The sequence below is a fragment of the Primulina tabacum genome, chromosome 7, assembly GCF_025594145.1.
Source record: "Primulina tabacum isolate GXHZ01 chromosome 7, ASM2559414v2, whole genome shotgun sequence".
NCBI lineage: Eukaryota > Viridiplantae > Streptophyta > Magnoliopsida > Lamiales > Gesneriaceae > Primulina > Primulina tabacum.
The window spans coordinates 9,917,823-9,937,403 of NC_134556.1; the positions used below are offsets into that span (position 1 = coordinate 9,917,823).

Genomic DNA, 19,581 nt, shown 5'->3' on the forward strand with positions numbered 1-19,581 from the left:
TTAATGACAGAGATCTCTTATTCATCCATGCCACCTTTTGTATCTCAACCATTATTTCCTCATAAAATTCGAACAACCCTCCATTTCTTCTATTCTTTTCTATTTTTAGCAACGTCAAATTACAACCTTAAACTCCTCGACAGATCGATCTTAATTTCTACACTTATAAATAAGACTCTTTTTCCATAGGCAAAGATCAATCCATCCCTTAGGGTTCTGGCTAGGGGATTCCGAGGTCCTACCTTCTTAAAACCCAATCCAGGGCTCTGAAAAATACCATTTTCAAAATTTTTGTTGTATATATAACAAAAATTATTGGGTTGAAAAAAATGGGAAATTTTTCTGGAAGCAAGAAGAAGTTGGCTATTGCCGGCCTTGCCTCCATTCTTTTGGTTGCGATGGTGGTTGCGGTCGCTGTCACCGTCGCCAACAAGAAAGGTGACACGGTTGCTGCTCCAGCGTCTGATGATGGCGGCAACAAAATTAGTGCCACCGCTAAGGCGGTGAAAGCCATTTGCAGCCCCACTGATTACAAGGAAACCTGTGAAGAAAGCCTCTCCAATGCCAACTCCACCGATCCTAAGGAGTTGATCAAGGTGGTATTCGAAGTGGCAGTGAAAAATATCAGCGATGCGATAAAGAAATCATCTTTGCTCAAAAAAGCTGCTGAGGATCCCAGGACTAAAGCAGCGCTCGAGACGTGCGAAGAGCTGCTCGAAACCTCCATTGATGATCTCCAAAGGTCATTCGAAAAGGTTGGTGCATTCGATATGACGAAGGTGGATGAGTATATCGAGGACTTGAAGACGTGGCTTAGCGCCGCTATTACGTACCAGGAGACATGCATCGACGGATTCGAGAACACCACTGGTGACACGGGTGAGAAGATGAAGAAGCTTCTGAAAACCGCAGCAGAGCTCTCCAGCAACGGGCTCGCCATGGTCACTGATTTTTCTTCTGTTCTTTCATTGCTACAGATAGAAGGGTTTAGCCGGAAGCTACTTTCAGATTCCGCAGACAATGAGGAATCGGAGAAAAGGAGACTTTACGACTATGGCCACGATGAATCCGACTATTATCCATGGAGTCCACCTTCTAAGGAACATCAGAAGCAGCATGGTAGGACACTTCTTGACAATGGCAATTATCCTCATACGAAAAATGACGTTCACCCTGATTTTGTGAGTAGCAAAGCACGAAGGCTTCTTGCTGTTCCACGAGCATTTTTGAGGCCTAATATAGTGGTCGCTCAGGATGGCAGCGGGAAATTCCGCCGAATCAACGACGCCCTGGCCACCGTACCCAAGAAGAATAACAACCCTTTTGTCATCTTTGTTAAGGCTGGACTCTATAAAGAAACTGTCAGAATCCCAAGAAAGATGAACAACATTATTCTCATCGGAGAGGGACCAACAAGAACCATAATCACCGGTAGCAAGAACTTTGCCGAGGGCACTCAGACATTCCACACTGCCACAGTTGGTTAGTAAAAATCTCACATTATTTTTCAAGTCATAAAACTAAATGTTCATTTTACTGATTCCAGCTTTCCATAAAAAATTATGAGTGTTAGGAAGTCACATTTCAAAAATCTCATAAATTCTATAACTTGATTCAGGGACATGTTCTTTATTGCATAATGCTAGACCAATATATAATATGAATCCCAGAAACATGTATCATGAATGAGTTAGATATTAATTCAAGAAAACTGTTTTTTAATTTGTTCCCACGCTTCTATTTCTATTCAAAACTTTTGTTCCTTTTGGCATCCTGTACAGCCGTGAATGGAGACGATTTCATCGCCATGGACATTGGATTCGAGAACACCGCCGGCCCAGAAAAACATCAAGCAGTGGCTCTCCGTGTCTCCGGAGATCGAGCCATCTTCCAGAATGTCCACATGAACGGCTATCAGGACACCCTATACGCCCATGCCTACCGTCAGTACTACCGCAATTGCCTGATCTCCGGCACCATCGATTTTGTCTTTGGTGACGCTGTATCCGTCTTCCAGCGCTGCCGATTCGTGGTCCGGCAACCAATGAAGAACCAAGCATGTATGGTGACCGCCCAAGGCCGCAAAGATCCCCGTGGGGTGGGAGTAATCGTGATCCAAAACTCGGATATCGTCCCAGAACCGGCATTCGTCGCAGTGAAGCCTGCCCTGAAGGCATTCCTTGGGCGACCATGGAAAGAGTATTCAAGAACCATTATCATGCATTCCTATATCGATGGGTTCATCGATCCAGAGGGGTGGTCGCCATGGGCAGGAACTTATGGTCTGAATACTCTGTATTATGCGGAGTACCAGAATCGTGGGGCTGGATCAAACTTGTCACATCGGGTTCGGTGGAAGGGTATCAAGAGGATTACTCCTCAGATTGCTCAGAGCTTCACTGGTGGAAGACTTTACCAGGGTGATCAGTGGATTACATCTTCTGGAGTTTCATATTCTCCAGGCTTATAATGACATTCTAATTATTAATTAAATTAAATTAAATGGCTATCACATCATCATTCTTTTATAAAATTATTTATCTTCATAAATAATATGCCTTTTAATTACTTATTAGTTTAATAAAATATTTTATTGGAATGTCAATTATATATAGATGACTGTCTATGACAAAGATCAATTAGATACGATCCATTAGGAGATTTTCATTGAGCTACGATAGCTCGGTTCTTGAAATATTTAACACCGATAAATTAAATCGAGTTTGATTTTTAAATCAAGCGTAAGACACTCAAAATAATCTTTCATAGAAACCGATTAAACATTTTATAAAACATTTAAAAATATATGCAAGTTGAATGAGTAAAATATTTTGGTCATAGTATTTTATCAAACACTTTGTATGCAATATTTTGGTAACACATAAATTGTTTCAATAATGCATCTTTAAAAACAGTGGAAATGATAAGTAAATGCAATAAATAAATAGGCACAAATTTGTTTATAGGATGTTTGAAGATTAACAATCAACTCCTACGTCACCGCTTCTTCTCATTGCGAAGGATCCAATAGAAGACTTTGATTTATATAACACCTTGTACAAACTCATTTCAATTTAGGACTTATCTCTTGCCTAATTAAAACTCTTAGCACACTCTCGATTGTAGGCCGCAACCTCAGAGTCCGAATAATTTTTGACTTCTTTTATGCCAAGACTAGAAACATAATCTTTATAGTCTTTGTGTTAAGACTTCACTCAACTAAACTTTGAAGTACAACTCTCTTGTATATGTGTTAGTGATTGTGTGTGATGATTTATCCTTTAAAGTGTACATCTCAAATGTATCCACATACAATGGCTTGTGCTCTCAACTAGCAGATTTCTTCATGCTAACTGCTCATGCTTTGAATCCCCTTCAAAAGCTCTTGTTTGATATTCAAGATATTGTATTTATAGGCTCCAATAATGATATATACATTAGATACAAGAATATGACCGTTTGGAAAGTTTCTATACTGTTTCTGAAATTGCAATGGTCAAATTTGCCTGGCTGGACATTTTCTCGAGTGGTCAACTGGTTCAGTTCAACTGGTCTAGTTCAATTTCATCTGGTCTAGTTTAGTTCTAGTCTGGTTCAGTTCAATTGGTATGGTTCAGTTCAGCTGGTTCGGTTCATTTTCAGCTGGTTTGGTTTAGTTCAACTGGTCTGGTTCAGATCAGCTGGTTCAGTTCAGTTTCAGCTGGTGTGTTGAAATCAGCCTAGCTGATTTCAGTTTGTGCAAAACTATTAGATTCATCGTCATTTATCAGCATTTTAAACTTCGATTCAGTCTTTTACTTCTGAATATAATTTGTAGATCATCGTCTTATCTTTCCAATACATACTGAATCGCTTCATTCCAATAACCGAGTTGAGATATATGACCAAAATACTGCAACTGCTCATACCCAACTGATTATTGTTTTCGTGCAATCAGTTCAGTAATTCAGCGATCAGTTAGACCTTGATAATCCTATTTTTCCCAAATTACGTGAAATATGACATGTTCCAAATTGAGCTTTCTGATAAGTCAAGTTATAGGATTGTCATTTGAAACACCCAGCTAAGAGATATCATCAAAATACCGAAACTCGTCAGAAATTCAGTTTGACTAAATTCAGTTTCAGTTTGCTTCTTGTGTTTGCAACTTCACACATGATTAAATATGTTAGAAATACAATAAAAAATTTTGTTAACATCAAAATCAAGATTGCGAACATGAAATGTTCCAACAGTCTACTTATAGATTTAAATATCAATCAATTTATATCTTCAATAAATAATTTATTTATTTGATGATATATAGTTGTATTAGCACAAAGTAATCTTGTTTTTAATTTCAATAAAATACACAAGTTGGAACAACAATGTTAATGTCAATAGGCAATAAAAATATATAATTTGACTAACATAAGTGTTTCTCACGAAACTTGCATGGTGTTCCAGGCACGTGATCGTGCCAAATATGGAATGATCCGACATCTTTATCAAACGTTGTGTTTCCCGATTCGACTGTTAGTTCTAATTACATCGGTATGGCTTCAAAGCGAAAAATATAAACCGATGAATATAATGAAATTGTAGAGAAAATCCATGAAAACATCAAATTTAATTACAATGTTATAAACATGAACGACATTTTTATAAGAAAGTTGGAGTAATATACCAGTCTAAAGAAACTAGGATGTTAGAAATTGGAAAATATGCGATAGAGGTGGAATTTTACGTGTTTTTGCGTATCTTGTTATGTCGTATTGTGTTGCATTTATCATTTAGATTTCATGCATTTTGTGTTATTTTAGCATTATTTATGTTTCTGGTTATTTATGAGTTTAGTTGGTGAAAATGCAGGTGAGTTGGGAATAAACTGAAGATTTAAAGAAAAAATTCGAAAGTCATCCGCCCGGGCGCACATTTGTGTCCGCCCGGGCGCCTCCAAGGCGTGAAAGAAGGAGTCTATGCGAAAGTCATCCGCCCGGGCGGAAATTTATGTCCGCCCGGGCGCATCAGAGAGAAAGTGAAATTCAAAATCTGCGAAAACCAATCCGCCCGGGCGGAAATTCATGTCCGCCCGGGCGCACTCGAAATTTTGGAAAGATTTGCTGGTCGATTTCTTCCCTAATTTTCTGGAGGAGGCTGATAAGGGAAGGCTAGGGACGAGATTTTGAGATTATTCAGACATATTGAGAGATTATTGAAGGCGGCTAGGAGCTTGGAGGAGCGTTTTCGCGCCGAAGTTGAAGATTCGAAGAATTCAAGGCACCGTTCTTCGCGTTTTTCATCAATTCTAGTATTTCTATCTTGGTTTTCATCTTTTAAACATTGTTGAGTCTATCTTACTATGAATTCGAGTAGCTAAACTTTTATAATTTGTTGGGATTTAAGTGGATCCTACCCCAAAACTTTGATATAATTAATTTACACTTCGATTCCTGATTTACTCTTGATTATACTATTGTTTTATCATGTTGTTAGAGCGTAGCTAACTTTAACAACGTCTTCATATTGCGAGTGAGTTCGAGGGAACAACTTGTAATAGGAACGAGTAGTATAATCCGTGGATCTACAATTTGCATAGATATATGAAATTGGATACGCGCCGATAGTCATAGTCTTAAGGGTCGAAAACTAGGGGATTTCATAGATCGAAATGCGATTCACTCTTGATAAATAATTAAAGACATTTAATTACTTCATTGAGTATAATTAGTTTGGCATAGTTCGAGAGAGTGTGTTCAATTGAATAGGAAATCATGTCGGAAACATTTTATCATTATCGAATAAATTAATTAATTAACGAGGGGTAGGTGAACCGATATTCCCAACAAATTCATTTCTTATTGAATTTTACTCAACCATTTTAGACATTATATTTCATTACTTGGTTTTGAATAATTTTTTTTGTATGTTTATTTGATTTTAGTAGTAATACAACACCCAATCACTTTTCGTTGCTAAAGATCTAATAACTGAAAATTATAATTGTTAAATACAGTCTTCAGTGGAACGATACTCGTACTCCGGTACATTATACTATTACTTGACATCGTGCACTTGCGATTAATTTTGAGCATATAAAACATATTTTTATTAAGGATTTCACAGTGCAAGTTTTGCTCGATCAATATGCAGATAAAATATTGAGAGAATTGAAAATATTTTGCTGCTGCTTTGTTGAATGTTTTGTTGTGTTCTTATTCTGATTCTTCTTTCTATTTTTGTTAAATTCCACGGAGCAGCTCCAGCAACACTCCATGATTGCAACTGGCAACTGGCAAGGCCGTGATTGATGTGCAAGAAGGGAAGTTGAGATTGAGAGTGGGGAATGAAGAAATAACTTTTAATGTTTTTAACGCTCTTAAGCACCCACTGCACACTAATGATTGTTTTATGGTTGATTCATCGGATTCACTTGTGTGTCAATTTGTGCAGGATGCTATGAAAGACCCATTGGAAGCCAAGCTCACTACGGGATTGAAGGAAGATGAACTTGATGAAGAAAAATCTACGAGAGTGGCGGACTATAATGCCAACCATCAATGGAAGCCGGAAGGGATGAAATTGGAGGACATGGGGGATTGAAGAGATTTGACCCCTCAGAAGTCAAGCTTTGAGGAACCGCCAATACATGAGCTAAAACCACGGCCTCCACACCTGAAGTACGTGTACTTAGAGCGTACAAAGCTAGCACCTGACAAGCGCATCACGCCGAGAGAATTCAAAGAAGGTGAAGCGGTGCTCCTGCACAACTCCAAGCTGCGCTTATTTCCTGGCAAGCGCAAGTCAAGATGGACGGGCCCTTACAAGATCACCAAAGTACTCCCCTCGGGAGTATTAACTGCGCGAGATGGGAAAAATGAGCCGTTCACAGTCCATGCTCAACGACTGAAGCATTATTTGGGTGGTGTAGTAGAGCCACAAATTGGAGTCACTCGATTCCAAAACAGTCAGAGCTAAGAGGAACCGACAGTCAAGCTCTCGACTATAAATTGAGAACTACCCTTCTCTCCCTCATCTTGCATTTAATTCGATTTTATTATTTTTGTTTTTTTTAGAGTTAGTCATTCTTCTTATTTTAATGTTAGTTTTAGGCATCATCCCCCCCGGAGGAGCACGAGGAGGAGGATCAGTTAGAGGGGAGTCACTTCTATCCCTTCTTTTCTTTTTCTCGTTTCGTTTCGTTCAGTATTTATTTTCGTTTATCTTGCATGCTTAGGGGATACTGCATTCATTTTGTTGTGCCTATCTGTCCCTATTCTATCGTCTGTTGCATTGGGGACAATGCTCGACTTTAGTATTGGGGGGTGGATGGGTGTTGTGTCGTTTTTGTTGTGTTGTTGCTTTGTTCGTATTGTTCGTTGGAATGTAGTTTTAGTTGTTTTTCATATGTTTGTGTGTCAGCCGACAGTGTTTGGAGTAGTACATTTTTAGCCAAGGATGATTAGGAAGTGATGAGACATGCCCGGTCTGTCGTGTATTCGCACACCTTTAGCACATATTATGATAAAGACATACAGTTTTATTTAAAACATTGAACTCTCTTTGCACAAATGTTAGAACTAGAAGCATGCATGATAAGATGGTGAAAATTTAAAAACTAAAGTGGGGAACGAAGATGTTTGAAAGTGTAAATTGAACTTGACGACATTCTCTTGAATCAAGGTATCTATCATCATCGAAAAAAAAGAGAGAAAAAGATGGAGATGTAAGGTGTGGGGGAGCCGAATAAAGGAATGAAATCCTATTCCTGGCTAAAGATGGAGATGTAAGGTGTTGATGAGCCGAATAAGGGAATGAAATCCTATTCCCGGCTAAAAATGCAAAACACATGGATTTGAATCTGAAATGAAAAGTTCTAATATAGTCCTTTCATTACTGTATTCTTATTCAGAAAAAAAAGAGAAAAAAAGTTGCTGATGGATACTGAGTGCAAAGGAATAAAGGAGAGTGATATTTACATTAACAGGCTGATTTAAATATCTGACAATGGTTGAGAATGGATCCCTCTATCATTTGTGATGCTAGGACTAACAACACACACACACGTTCAGGCTTTATTTGAAACAATGTCTAGACCAAGGGAAGTGCGAAGAATTGTGCTTTTGTGTTGATTGACAAGGGAATATGTTGAGTTTCGCTGAGGCTAGTTGATGACTATGAATTCACTGTCGAGCTACTTTGTGTCTCGTTCCATTTTGTCTTGTCACCTGTTTTGTTTTGCTCGAGGGCGAGCAAAAGATTAGTATTGGGGGGTTGATAGAGGTGGATTTTACGTGTTTTTGCGTATCTTGTTATGTCGCATTGTGTTGCATTTATCATTTAGATTTCATGCATTTTGTGTTATTTTAGCATTATTTATGTTTCTGGTTATTTATGAGTTTAGTTGGTGAAAATGCAGGTGAGTTGGGAATAAACTGAAGATTTAAAGAAAAAATTCGAAAGTCATCCGCCCGGGCGCACATTTTTGTCCGCCCGGGCGCACATTTTTGTCCGCCCGGACGCCTCCAAGGCGTGAAAGAAGGAGTCTATTCGAAAGTCATCCGCCCAGGCGAAAACTGATGTTCACCCGGGCGCATCAGAGTGAAAGTGAAACTCAAAATCTGCGAAGACCATCCGCCCGGGCGGAAATTCATGTCCGCCCGGACGCACTTGAAATTTCGGAAAGATTTGCTGGTCGATTTCTTCCCTAATTTTCTGGAGGAGGCTGATAAGGGAAGGCTAGGGACGAGATTTTGAGATTATTCAGACATATTGAGAGATTATTGAAGCCGAATAGGAGCTTGGAGGAGCGTTTTCGCGCCGAAGTTGAAGATTCGAAGAATTCCGGGCACCGTTCTTCGCGTTTTTCATCAATTCTAGTATTTCTATCTTGGTTTTCATCTTTTAAACATTGTTGAGTCTATCTTACTATGAATTCGAGTAGCTAAACTTTTATAATTTGTTGGGATTTAAGGGGATCCTACCCTAAAACTTTGATATAATTAATTTACACTTCGATTCCTGATTTACTCTTGATTATACTATTGTTTTATCGTGTTGTTAGAGCGTAGCTAACTTTAACAACGTCTTTATATTGCGAGTGAGTTCGAGAGAATAACTAGTGATAGGAAGGAGTAGTATAATCCGTGAATCTACAATTTGCATAGATATATGAAATTAGATACGCCCCGATAGTCATAGTCCTAAGGGTCGAAAACTAGGGGATTTCATAGATCGAAATGCGATTCACTCTTGATAAATAATTAAAGACATTTAATTACTTCATTGAGTAGAATTAGTTTGGCATAGCTCGAGAGAGTGTGTTCAATTGAATAGGAAATCCTGTCGGAAGCATTTGATCATTATCGAATAAATTAATTAATTTACGAGGGGTAGGTGAACCAATATTCCCAACAAATTAATTTCTTATTGAATTTTACTCAACCATTTTAGACATTGTATTTCATTACTTGATTTTGAATAATTTTTGTTTGCATGTTTATTTGATTTTAGTAGTAATACAACACCCAATCACTTTTCGTTGCTAAAGATCTAATAACTGAAAATAATAATTGTTAAATACAGTCTTCAGTGGAACGATACTTGTACTCCGGTACATTATACTATTACTTGACATCGTGCACTTACGATTAATTTTGAGCATATAAAACATATTTTTATTAAGGATTTCACAGTGCAAGTTTTGCTCGATCAATATGCAGATAAAATATTGAGAGAATTGAAAATATTTTGCTGCTGCTTTGTTGAATGTTTTGTTGTGTTCTTATTCTGATTCTTCTTTCTGTTTTTGTTAAACTCCACGGAGCAGCTCCAGCCACACTCCATGATCATCCATGATGCATAGTGGATCAACTCCTCCATCGTGGTTTTCAATTGACACCTTCTTGGGCTCTTCCACTGGGCCTATCCACATTTTCAAGCTTCTTATTGTTAGTGAGCTTCTAAGATTTGGATTAAACAACCTCCCTCTATCCAATTTGGGCCATTGGCCAATTCGACCCAATTTTGGCTATTTTTCTAATTCTACTAATTCGGCCCAGTGGGCCAAACTAGCTATTCTTATATGAGCCTAGCATAGAATCACATGGTTAAAAGGAATGGTTCTATGGATTTGAAGATGAATCGATAATGGAGACGCATGTTCTTCCTCCATCATTTTAAATTCAAGTGTGCATTCCCTGAACCCCTTAATTCCACAGGTGTTTCTCAATCTTGGGTTCATCAGTGCGATTCATTTCTAGTGAAAAACCCTTGTCTTTAGCCATCTCCTTTTCAAATTTCATTTCCCCTCCCAAACAATACCTTATTTCCTTCCTTAAACCCCATCCTTATCTCTTTCTTCCTCACTTTCTCCCCCCAAATCTCCATCGGCGCCCACCGATATTCCCGAAAATAGCGCCGCACCATGCCGCTACCCATCATTTCTTGACTTCTCTCGCCTTCCTAACGGCTTCCAGCATTAAAAGTCTTTCGTTTCCCTTCCCTTTTCTACTGCGTCAAGGCCTCCCGTAGTTTCAGGGAACGATTCTTGCCAGCGGCAACGTTCCTCGGAGTTCATTGAATACCGCTCGGGCCTTGGTGGACTTCAGTCTCTGCATGGTGTAGACGTTTCTCTTCTAGGGTTCATCGACTCGGCCCCCATCTCCCATGCGAGGCCTCCCAGGATAGATAATTCCTTGAATGCTTTCTCTAGTGTGGGAGTATTAGACCCAATTTGATGGCATAGTTAAGTGTTCAATCTAGCATCTCGTTCGAACGTTCTAGGCGAATGTTTCCTACTGTCGCATTGGCGTGGGTCTTCCAGAAATATGTGGCAACGAAGATCGTAACTAACATTTAGCTTTATATCTCTTTCGTTTCAGTGGCGCTTGTGTCTTTAATTGTCTGCACAAATACTTAAAATCATTAAGCCCCTAGGACGAATTTTATACAGAAGGGTAGTGGTTTTCGAGCCCTATTAGCTGCCCTATCTTGTTCTCGTGTTATAAAATTGCGTAGCACATTCCTAGAAGTGCAAATTTTCAGCGGTTACCATGTCAATGAGGCAATGTGATTTTTCGATGTTGCAGGAACGTCTAGTGATTCTCTTTTCGTTGGCGTGAACTCCCTCTGTTATCAGGGCGATTCTCTTTCGGTAATCAACAAAATGTCAACCTCGAGGTACTGTTTTCATATTAGTTTGGTTTCGATTGATCAGTATGTTTTTTCTTTCTTTGATTTTCTATGTATTTTCAGGTCTGGAGATATCCCCGGAGATTCTACCTTGGTAGAAGTTTTCAATCCAGCCATCGACCCTTCTTACCGTCAAATTCCTTTACCCATTATGAGCATTAACCTGTTGTTCTCTCTATCCACTCTCGAGTCTAGTTCTCTGCTGTTAGATTGCAAGGTGGCGTCACCCTTCGAGTATGCCAAGTTTAAATCCTTACCACGAGGCAATACAAATTGTAAAACTTGGGTAGAACGGTTGAAAAATTTTGATGGTAATACCTGGCAGAAACAAAGTCTTTATCAAGTCATTCAAATGTCTACTGTTGACACCACCTTCAATATAGATCTTCTCGATGGTGCTATCAGGTTGTGGGCTCCTCCTTGTAATTCCTTAATATTTCCTTGTGGTCCGGTCCCATGTCTATAACTCCGCAGGATATCCTTCAGTTCACTGGTCTTCCACTCTTGGGAATGAATTTGCTAGTTTAGTCAACACTCAAGATTTGTCTCAACTTTCCGAACAATACTTAAATCCTTCATCTTATTCCCAAGTTCTCCGGTCTTGGTGTGCCCTTAGAAGAACTTCCCCCACCAACGAGGAGCGCATATCTTTCATGTGGGTTTTGATTGTAAATATCTCTTTTGTCCCTCTTCCGGTAAGCCCACTATGGAATATTTAACTCTTGCTAGGTCTTTAAGTGTTGGGCATGTCCATGGCCTCGGCGTGATATTCTTAGGATCACTTTACCAATCCTCCCGGTAAAGATAGGCTTGTGAAGCATATATTTGACAAGATCTTTTTGTGAAATCACGTAAACTCTCGAATGAATCAAATAATGCCTTAATTTCATACATGAATAATACAATGCCAAACACGATTTTTCTATGACTGAATATTTGACCTCTACCTATGGAAGTGTTCGCCTTAAATAATAGATGGCCTTCTCATGATTCTCTTGGTTATTTTGTGCCAAAAGGCATCCAATAGACTCTCGAGCGGCCAAAATATACAATTTGAGGGGAAATCCATGTTTTGGAGGCATCAGCACAAGATGTTTGGACATATATTCCTTTATTTTATCAAAGGCATCTTGATGACATCTCTCTCATTTAAAATCTTCAAAATCTTTCAATTTCAATAACAGAGAAAATTCTCGCGTCTTATGTAGTGCCCAAATTCAGTACACGTTTAAATCATGCATTCATTTAATTAGTAAATCATTTAATTAATTTTAAAATGAGTTTTAAGCCATGCATGATTTACTTGAATGCATTATTTGAAATTATTCATGTTTATTGTGATGCACGTTAAAATATCTGTCGAGTTTCATGTCTCAGGCGATCATTCGAGGCGGGATTGAGAAAAAGACCGGAGACGATTTTGGCAAATTAAAATATGGTATTTTATTTTTAAGTTGAGTTTGGGGCGTTTTAAATTAATTTATTAAGTTTAAGCATTTTAAACCTAAATCATTTAGTTAGTAATTTTAAGGGTTTAAAACTCTTGAAATTAGCGTTTTTTTTTGTGTGTCTTATTTTGATTAAGAAGTTTATTTAAAAATTCGTGCGTATATTGTTTCCAAGAAATTTTTGAGATGTGTTTAATTAACTTTTAGTTAGTGATTAAATTATTACTAAGCATAATTTATTTCCCTAACTTACTACCTAAACACACACATACACGTTTTACCCCTTAACTCACGCATTCACACACTTTTACACACACTTAGTCACGGCAACACACACACAAGTTTTAATTCAGAATTTTATCACCTTGAGAAAAGAAAACCTAGGGTTCTCCTCCCAACGGCAGCCGCCCCATCCCCTCATAATTTCCAGCAATATTTTTGTGTGTTTCTTCAAGAATTTTAGCGCCACAATCGCTCCGGATCAACCTCGCTTCTATCTCCGCTTCGGTGACGTCGTTTCGGTAAAGTTTGATATCAAAAGGCACGTATATTCTGTTCTTTCTGCATCGATCTTGTCAAATTATGTGTTATGTTATTTTTATGCGTAAAAATTCATGTGTGACATTCGTCGTTTGAGCGAAAAATGGTTTGAATGCGTTTTGAAATACTTTTTAGATCTGATATCTCGTAACTTACTGTTCTGTTGAAAACTTCGATTTTTCGTCAGGATTTTGAGAAAACTTTCAACTAGAAAATTGTATAACTTTTTGATTTCTTCGATTTGATATAAAGTTCGAGATTTTTGGATGAAAATTGAGTGAGTTATGACGCTTTTCGTGGGACTGCTCAAACTGCGACTTTTACGAAAATTGTGTTCTTGAAGTTTCTATCTTGCAGGCTTCGTTGGGGATCGACGGGTGGTCGTTGCTGTGTCTAGGTATGATTAGTATGATGTTGGGATGTTAATTGATACGTCGTTTAGTGTCGATAGGCAATCGAATGCATTAGAAGTCGTAGGAAACGAATTGGTGTCAATTGCTACGTTTTGAATTGAATGTGTCGTAGGATGAACATCGTTGCTTTGGGTGGTTGTACGATTTTGGTTTGATGTTATGGCATGCTAGGATGGGTCTCGGGGTGTCGATTCATGGTACGTGCAATCGAGTCTAGGATGATAAGCATTGCGTGTTTAGAATTTCCGAAGCTTTACTTGTCCCGCAGGTACACGGACTCACGGACGGACCCTGGCACGGGGTCCGTGCCTTTGTTCCTTCCGGAGTACATTTTTCCAGAGTCTACACGGACCCCCACACGGACCCTGACAAGGGGTCCGTGTCCACCCTTCCTTTCGAGCCTTCTCACCCGAGTCTACACGGACCCCTACACGGAGGTAGGCACGGGGTCCGTGTCCTTCATATTTGGGAAAAATATTATAACATGTTTGAGGTTTGATGTCATGGTTTAGTACAATGATTTACAAGGTCGAGCCATGGGAATTCTAGAACGTCCTAATGAATTGAACGAACTCGTAAGTAAGCAGGATTACCTACGTCTAAGTTATGCAACTTAAGTATGTGAATTCATGGTAGTACGTGCAGCAACGGCCCCGATCGAAGTCCAACGAAGCCCTCAACACCAAGTAAGTATGTTGACGTGCAAGAAAATATTTTAAGTTTTTGAGGTATGCTAAATGTCTTGTGACCAAATTATGTTTAGGATTGGAAAGCGTTAAATTATGAACGGGGACCAATCCGCCCGTTAAATTATGAACGGGTTAGATCGAGGTAGGAAAGCGTTAAATTATGAACGGGAACCAACCAGCCTGTTAAATTATGAACGGAGATCTCATGTATGTGGCAGTGGATACGTCCCTGTCAGCCCAGTACTGTGGTTTGTCTGATCAGGCATTTATTATGTTATGGGTCACTTGCTTTGAAACATGCCTTTACGCAAAATGATGAAGTTATGTATGTTCTAGTATGCAGTATGTTTATGACAAGTTTCACATTATGACACGTCTATGTTATGTATGTATGTTCAAGTTTTAGTACGCAAATTCAAGTATGTATGTTCTATTTTAAAGTTGCATGCGGTTTTATTATGTAGTACTTGTTATTTCCCAGTTTATACGTGTTGAGTCTTTAGACTAACTAGACTTGATCGATGCAGGTGAGTATGTTGATGAGGAGACAGGGGGTGGCGACCAAGGGGCAGGCTAGGACTGAGCGGAAGGCTAAACCCGAGGACCGCCATGTTTAAGTTTTATGCAAAAGTTAAATTACTCTGATTTCATATTTCGATGGAAATACTTTGAGCAAACCTTTTGTGAGCAAATTTTTATTGTAGTTATTTTGAACAACCATGTCTTATGGGGGACTTGGTTGAGATATTTTATGGCAAACTTTGAATGTTATTTTATGTTTAAGAAATTTTTAAATTTTCCGCAAATTTTAAATGGTAAAAGTACGGTACGTTACAGTTTGCATTAGAGCGGTGTTCTTGTAAAGGGTTATGCCTACTGCCAGTCGCAAAAAGATCACGAGGTCACACCTCAAGTCTGTAAGTTTTAAAGTTTCGAATTTATGTTATGTAGTAAGCATTAAATTCTGATTTTAGCATGTGCATATTTTAAAGATATAATACGTGCATCTTATGTCATTGATATATGTTCATGCATATTGGGTTTACGTGTTGGGTAAATTATTGGAACAGTATGCCTCCTAGACGTGTGATCGACCGTGAAACAAGAGATGAGGACAGAGAGCCTCGAGAGGAGAGAAGGGACGCTCCTCCACCTCCACCTACATGCAGGCACAGATGCTTGTAGGCATGACGCAGTTCTTCGCGCAGTTTGCGGGGAACCAGGCTACAGCAGCAGGTGCAGGAGCGAGACCTCAACCAGAAGCAGTGTACGAAAGGTTTAGGAGGATGAGTCATAAGGAGTTTTCGGGTACCACTGACCCGATGGTAGCCGAGGGATGGATTAAGTCAATAGAGGTAATCTTTGACTTTATGGAACTGACCAACGCAGATAGGGTCAGATGTGCCACGTTCCTTCTGACAGGGGACGCCAGATTATGGTGGGAGAGTGCATCAGTGGCAGTTAACTTGCAGGTACTGCCATGGAATGGTTTCAAGGAGGTCTTTTACTCCAAGTACTTCACTGAGGAGGTACGATCCAAACTCACCAGCGAGTTTATGACGGTGCGACAGGGAGACAGTAGCGTGGCAGAATTTGTTAGGAAGTTTGAGAGAGGGTGTCACTTCGTGCCCCTCATTGCAAATGATGTACAGGCAAAGTTGAGGCATTTTCTGAATGGGTTGCGGCAGATCCTGCGCCGCGATGTGAGAGTAGCTGGCCCTACTAGCTATGCGGTCGCCATATCTAGAGCATTGGCGGCAGAACAGGATCTGAGGGATATAGAGGCGGACAGACAGGGCAAGAGGCCCTATCAAGCGCCGCAACACCAGCAGCAGCAGCATAAGAGGCCCCAGTTCAAGAAACCGTATCAGGGTCCGCCAGGGAAGAAGCCGTATCCTGGACCACCAAAGGGCAAGGGTCCAATTCAGCAGCAGGGGGCGCCTCAGAAGCCCGTTGCTTGCCCAGTGTGTCCTAAATGCAACCGCCAGCACCCGGGACAGTGCTTATATGGATCAGGCAAGTGCTTCAAGTGTGGAGCTACCGACCACATGCTGAAGGAGTGCCCGCAGTGGAAGCAACCGACTCAAGGGAGAATTTTCGCCATGCATGCTCAGGAGGCGAACCCAGACACTACACTACTGACCGATAACCTTTTCTACCTAATCTCAGTATTATTTTGCCATGCATGTGGAAATTTGCTTGGGATTATTAGCGTGATAGTAATATTTTGTGTGGCTTAGGATATTGAGTTCTATTATGCTTGAGGTATGTTAGTAATTTTGGGGACATAAGTTTTGTGTGTGCTAACGCATCTTAGGAAACATTTTTATTAAGAGATTATCCACAACTGCACTGATAGACTCAGGAGCCACTCACTTCTTCATATCGGAGACGTTTGCTAATCATCTGGACCTCAAGTCCATTGGCCTAGACGTGAATTATTCAGTAACCGTCCCATCAGGGGAAGAGCTGTCAGCTACTAGCATGGTTAGAGATATTGATCTAGAATTGCACGGCCACCTGGTGTATGTTGATTTGATTGTCTTGCCGATGCCAGAGTTCGACATTATTTTGGGAATGGACTGGCTGACAAAGAACAGAGTTCTGATTGATTTTCAGAAGAGGTCAGTATTGGTTAGACCGCCGGGCATGGAGCAGTTTCTTTTTGAGCCAGCCAGATGGAGGAGTTTCCCGCGCATGATCTCTTGCATGCAGGCACGAAAACTCATTTCAAAGGGGTGTCAGGCGTTCTTAGCCAGCATCATCTCAACACCTGACATGCCCACTCCGTCACTATAAGATGTGCCAGTAGTCAAAGACTTCCCAGACGTCTTTCCTGACGATGTCACAGGTCTTCCACCAGAGAGAGAGGTGGAGTTTGTAATCGACCTCATGCCAGGCACAGTGCCAATCTCTAAGGCACCGTACAGAATAGCTTCAGCTGAAATGTTAGAACTCAAGCAGCAGATCCAGGAGCTTCTCGACAAGGAATTCATCCATCCCAGTTTCTCACCGTGGGGCGCACCGGTGCTGTTTGTGAAGAAGAAGGACGGGAGTATGAGGCTGTGCATCGATTACCGTGAGTTAAACAAGGTAACGATAAAGAATAAGTACCCGTTGCCTAGAATCGAAGACTTGTTCGATCAATTGCAGGGAGCTACCGTGTTCTCTAAGATAGATCTTCGATCAGGGTACCATCAGCTGAAAGTGAAGGATGCAGATGTCCACAAGACAGCTTTCAGGACCAGATACGGGTATTACGAATTCTTGGTGATGCCGTTTGGATTGACAAATGCTCCAGCTATTTTCATGGACCTCATGAACCGAGTATTTCAGCCGTTCCTCGACCAGTTCGTCATAGTATTCATTGACGATATCCTCATATACTCGAAGAGCCATGAGGAGCACAGCCAGCACTTGAGGACAGTTTTACAAACCTTACAGAGCCGTAAGTTGTTTGCAAAGTTTAGTAAGTGCGAGTTTTTGTTGCAGAAAGTAGCGTTTTTGGGGCATTTAGTATCTAGCAGTGGAATCGAGGTGGATCCAGCAAAAGTAGCAGCTGTTAAGGATTGGGTTGAGCCAAAGAATGCATCAGAAATCCGCAGTTTTCTGGGTTTAGCCGGTTACTACCGTAAGTTCATTCGGGGATTTTCATCCATAGCAGTGCCGCTCACTTCACTAACCAAGAAAAATGCCAAATTTGTATGGAGTGATGAATTCCAGAAGAGCTTCGACACTTTGAAGCAAGCTCTTATTTCGGCGTCAGTGCTAGCCATGCCGACAGGGCAAGGTGAATTTGTGCTTTATACCGATGCATCTAAGCTCGGGTTAGGCGCAGTATTGATGCTGCAGGGTCGGGTCATAGCTTATGCTTCCAGACAATTGAAGGTGCACGAGAAAAACTACCCGACTCACGATCTGGAGTTAGCCGCCGTGGTGTTTGCATTAAAGATTTGGAGACACTATCTATACGGCGAGAAATGTCAGATTTTTACTGACCACAAAAGTTTGAAATATTTCTTCACGCAGAAAGAGCTGAATATGAGACAGAGACGGTGGTTAGAGCTGGTGAAGGATTATGACTGCGAAATTAGCTACCATCCGGGAAAGGCTAATGTTGTCGCAGACGCATTGAGCAGGAAGGTGGCTGTTGTAGCGCAGTTGTCAGGGCAAAGACCTCTTCAGTCTGAGATTCAGAAGTTTTGTCTAGAGATTTATCTTTAGGGCAGAGCTCCTAGGCTGTCTAATCTGACAGTCAAATCTGATTTGCTAGACCGTATCCGGGCAGGACAGTCTTCAGATGAACAGCTACAGAAATGAAGACTGAAAGATGAGGCCAAGGGCAGTGTTCTTTATACAGTGTCAGATGGGATTGTGAGATACAGAGGTAGAATGTGGGTGCCTAGCGGTGAATCGATCAGACAGGATATTTTGGCAGAGGCACACGCATCTCCGTATTCTATCCACCCAGGAGGTACCAAGATGTATAAGGACCTATAGATTCTGTATTGGTGGCCAGGGATGAAGAGAGACATCCGCAGGTTTGTGTCTGAATGCCTCACTTGTCAGCAAGTGAAGGCAGAACATCAGAGGCCAGCGGGATTGGTTAAGCCACTCCCCATCCCAGAGTGGAAATGGGAGAACATCACGATGGACTTCGTCATTGGACTGCCTAGATCAGTCAAGGGCTTTAATGCCATTTGGGTTACAGTGGACCGACTCACCAAGTCAGCGCATTTTCTATCAGTGAAGACGACCTTCTCCATGACGCAGTATGTAGAGCTTTATATCCGGGAGATAGTCCGTTTGCATGGGTTCCCAGTTTCGATTGTGTCCGACAGGGACCCGAGGTTTACAACGTCCTTCTGGAAGAGCTTACATGCAGCCATGGGAACGAAGTTGCTTTACAGTACAGCTTTTCACCCGCAGACAGATGGTCAGTCTGAACGAGTGATTAAGATTTTAGAGGATTTGCTGAGAGCCTGCATGATTGATTTTCAAGGAACTTGGGAGTTTAGACTACCTCTAGTGGAGTTCACATACAACAACAACTTCCAATCATCAATTGGTATGGCCCCCTATGAGGCGTTGTATGGGAGGAAGTGCAGATCACCAGTTCATTGGGATGAAGTTGGTGAGAGAGCAGAACTTGGTCCAGAGATAGTCCAGCAGACTGCAGATGTGGTGGTCAAGATTCGTGACAGAATGAAGACTGCCCAAAGCCGTCAGAAGAGCTATGCTGATAAGAGAAGGAGAGATCTCGAGTTTGCCGTCGGTGATCACGTATTCGTCAAGATAGCACCCATGAAGGGTGTGATG

At 40.7% G+C, this 19,581-nt stretch overlaps 1 protein-coding gene across 1 annotated transcript; it reads left to right on the forward strand.

Moving 5' to 3' along the window:
- Positions 1–213: 213 nt before the first annotated feature.
- On the forward strand, positions 214–2,493 carry LOC142551125 (pectinesterase-like). Its single transcript, XM_075660183.1, has 2 exons — positions 214–1,482; positions 1,782–2,493. The coding sequence occupies exons 1-2, from the start codon at positions 330–332 to the stop codon at positions 2,468–2,470; spliced, it is 1,842 nt and encodes a 613-aa protein (XP_075516298.1). The 5' UTR covers positions 214–329; the 3' UTR covers positions 2,471–2,493.
- Positions 2,494–19,581: the final 17,088 nt, after the last annotated feature.

Excerpts from the sequence above, each read along its gene's own strand:
- LOC142551125 (XM_075660183.1), top strand. The coding sequence starts at position 330 with ATGGGAAATTTTTCTGGAAGCAAGAAGAAGTTGGCTATTGCCGGCCTT. Across the intron at positions 1,483-1,781 it reads ATTCCACACTGCCACAGTTG|CCGTGAATGGAGACGATTTC; the intron begins GTTAGTAAAAAT and ends CATCCTGTACAG.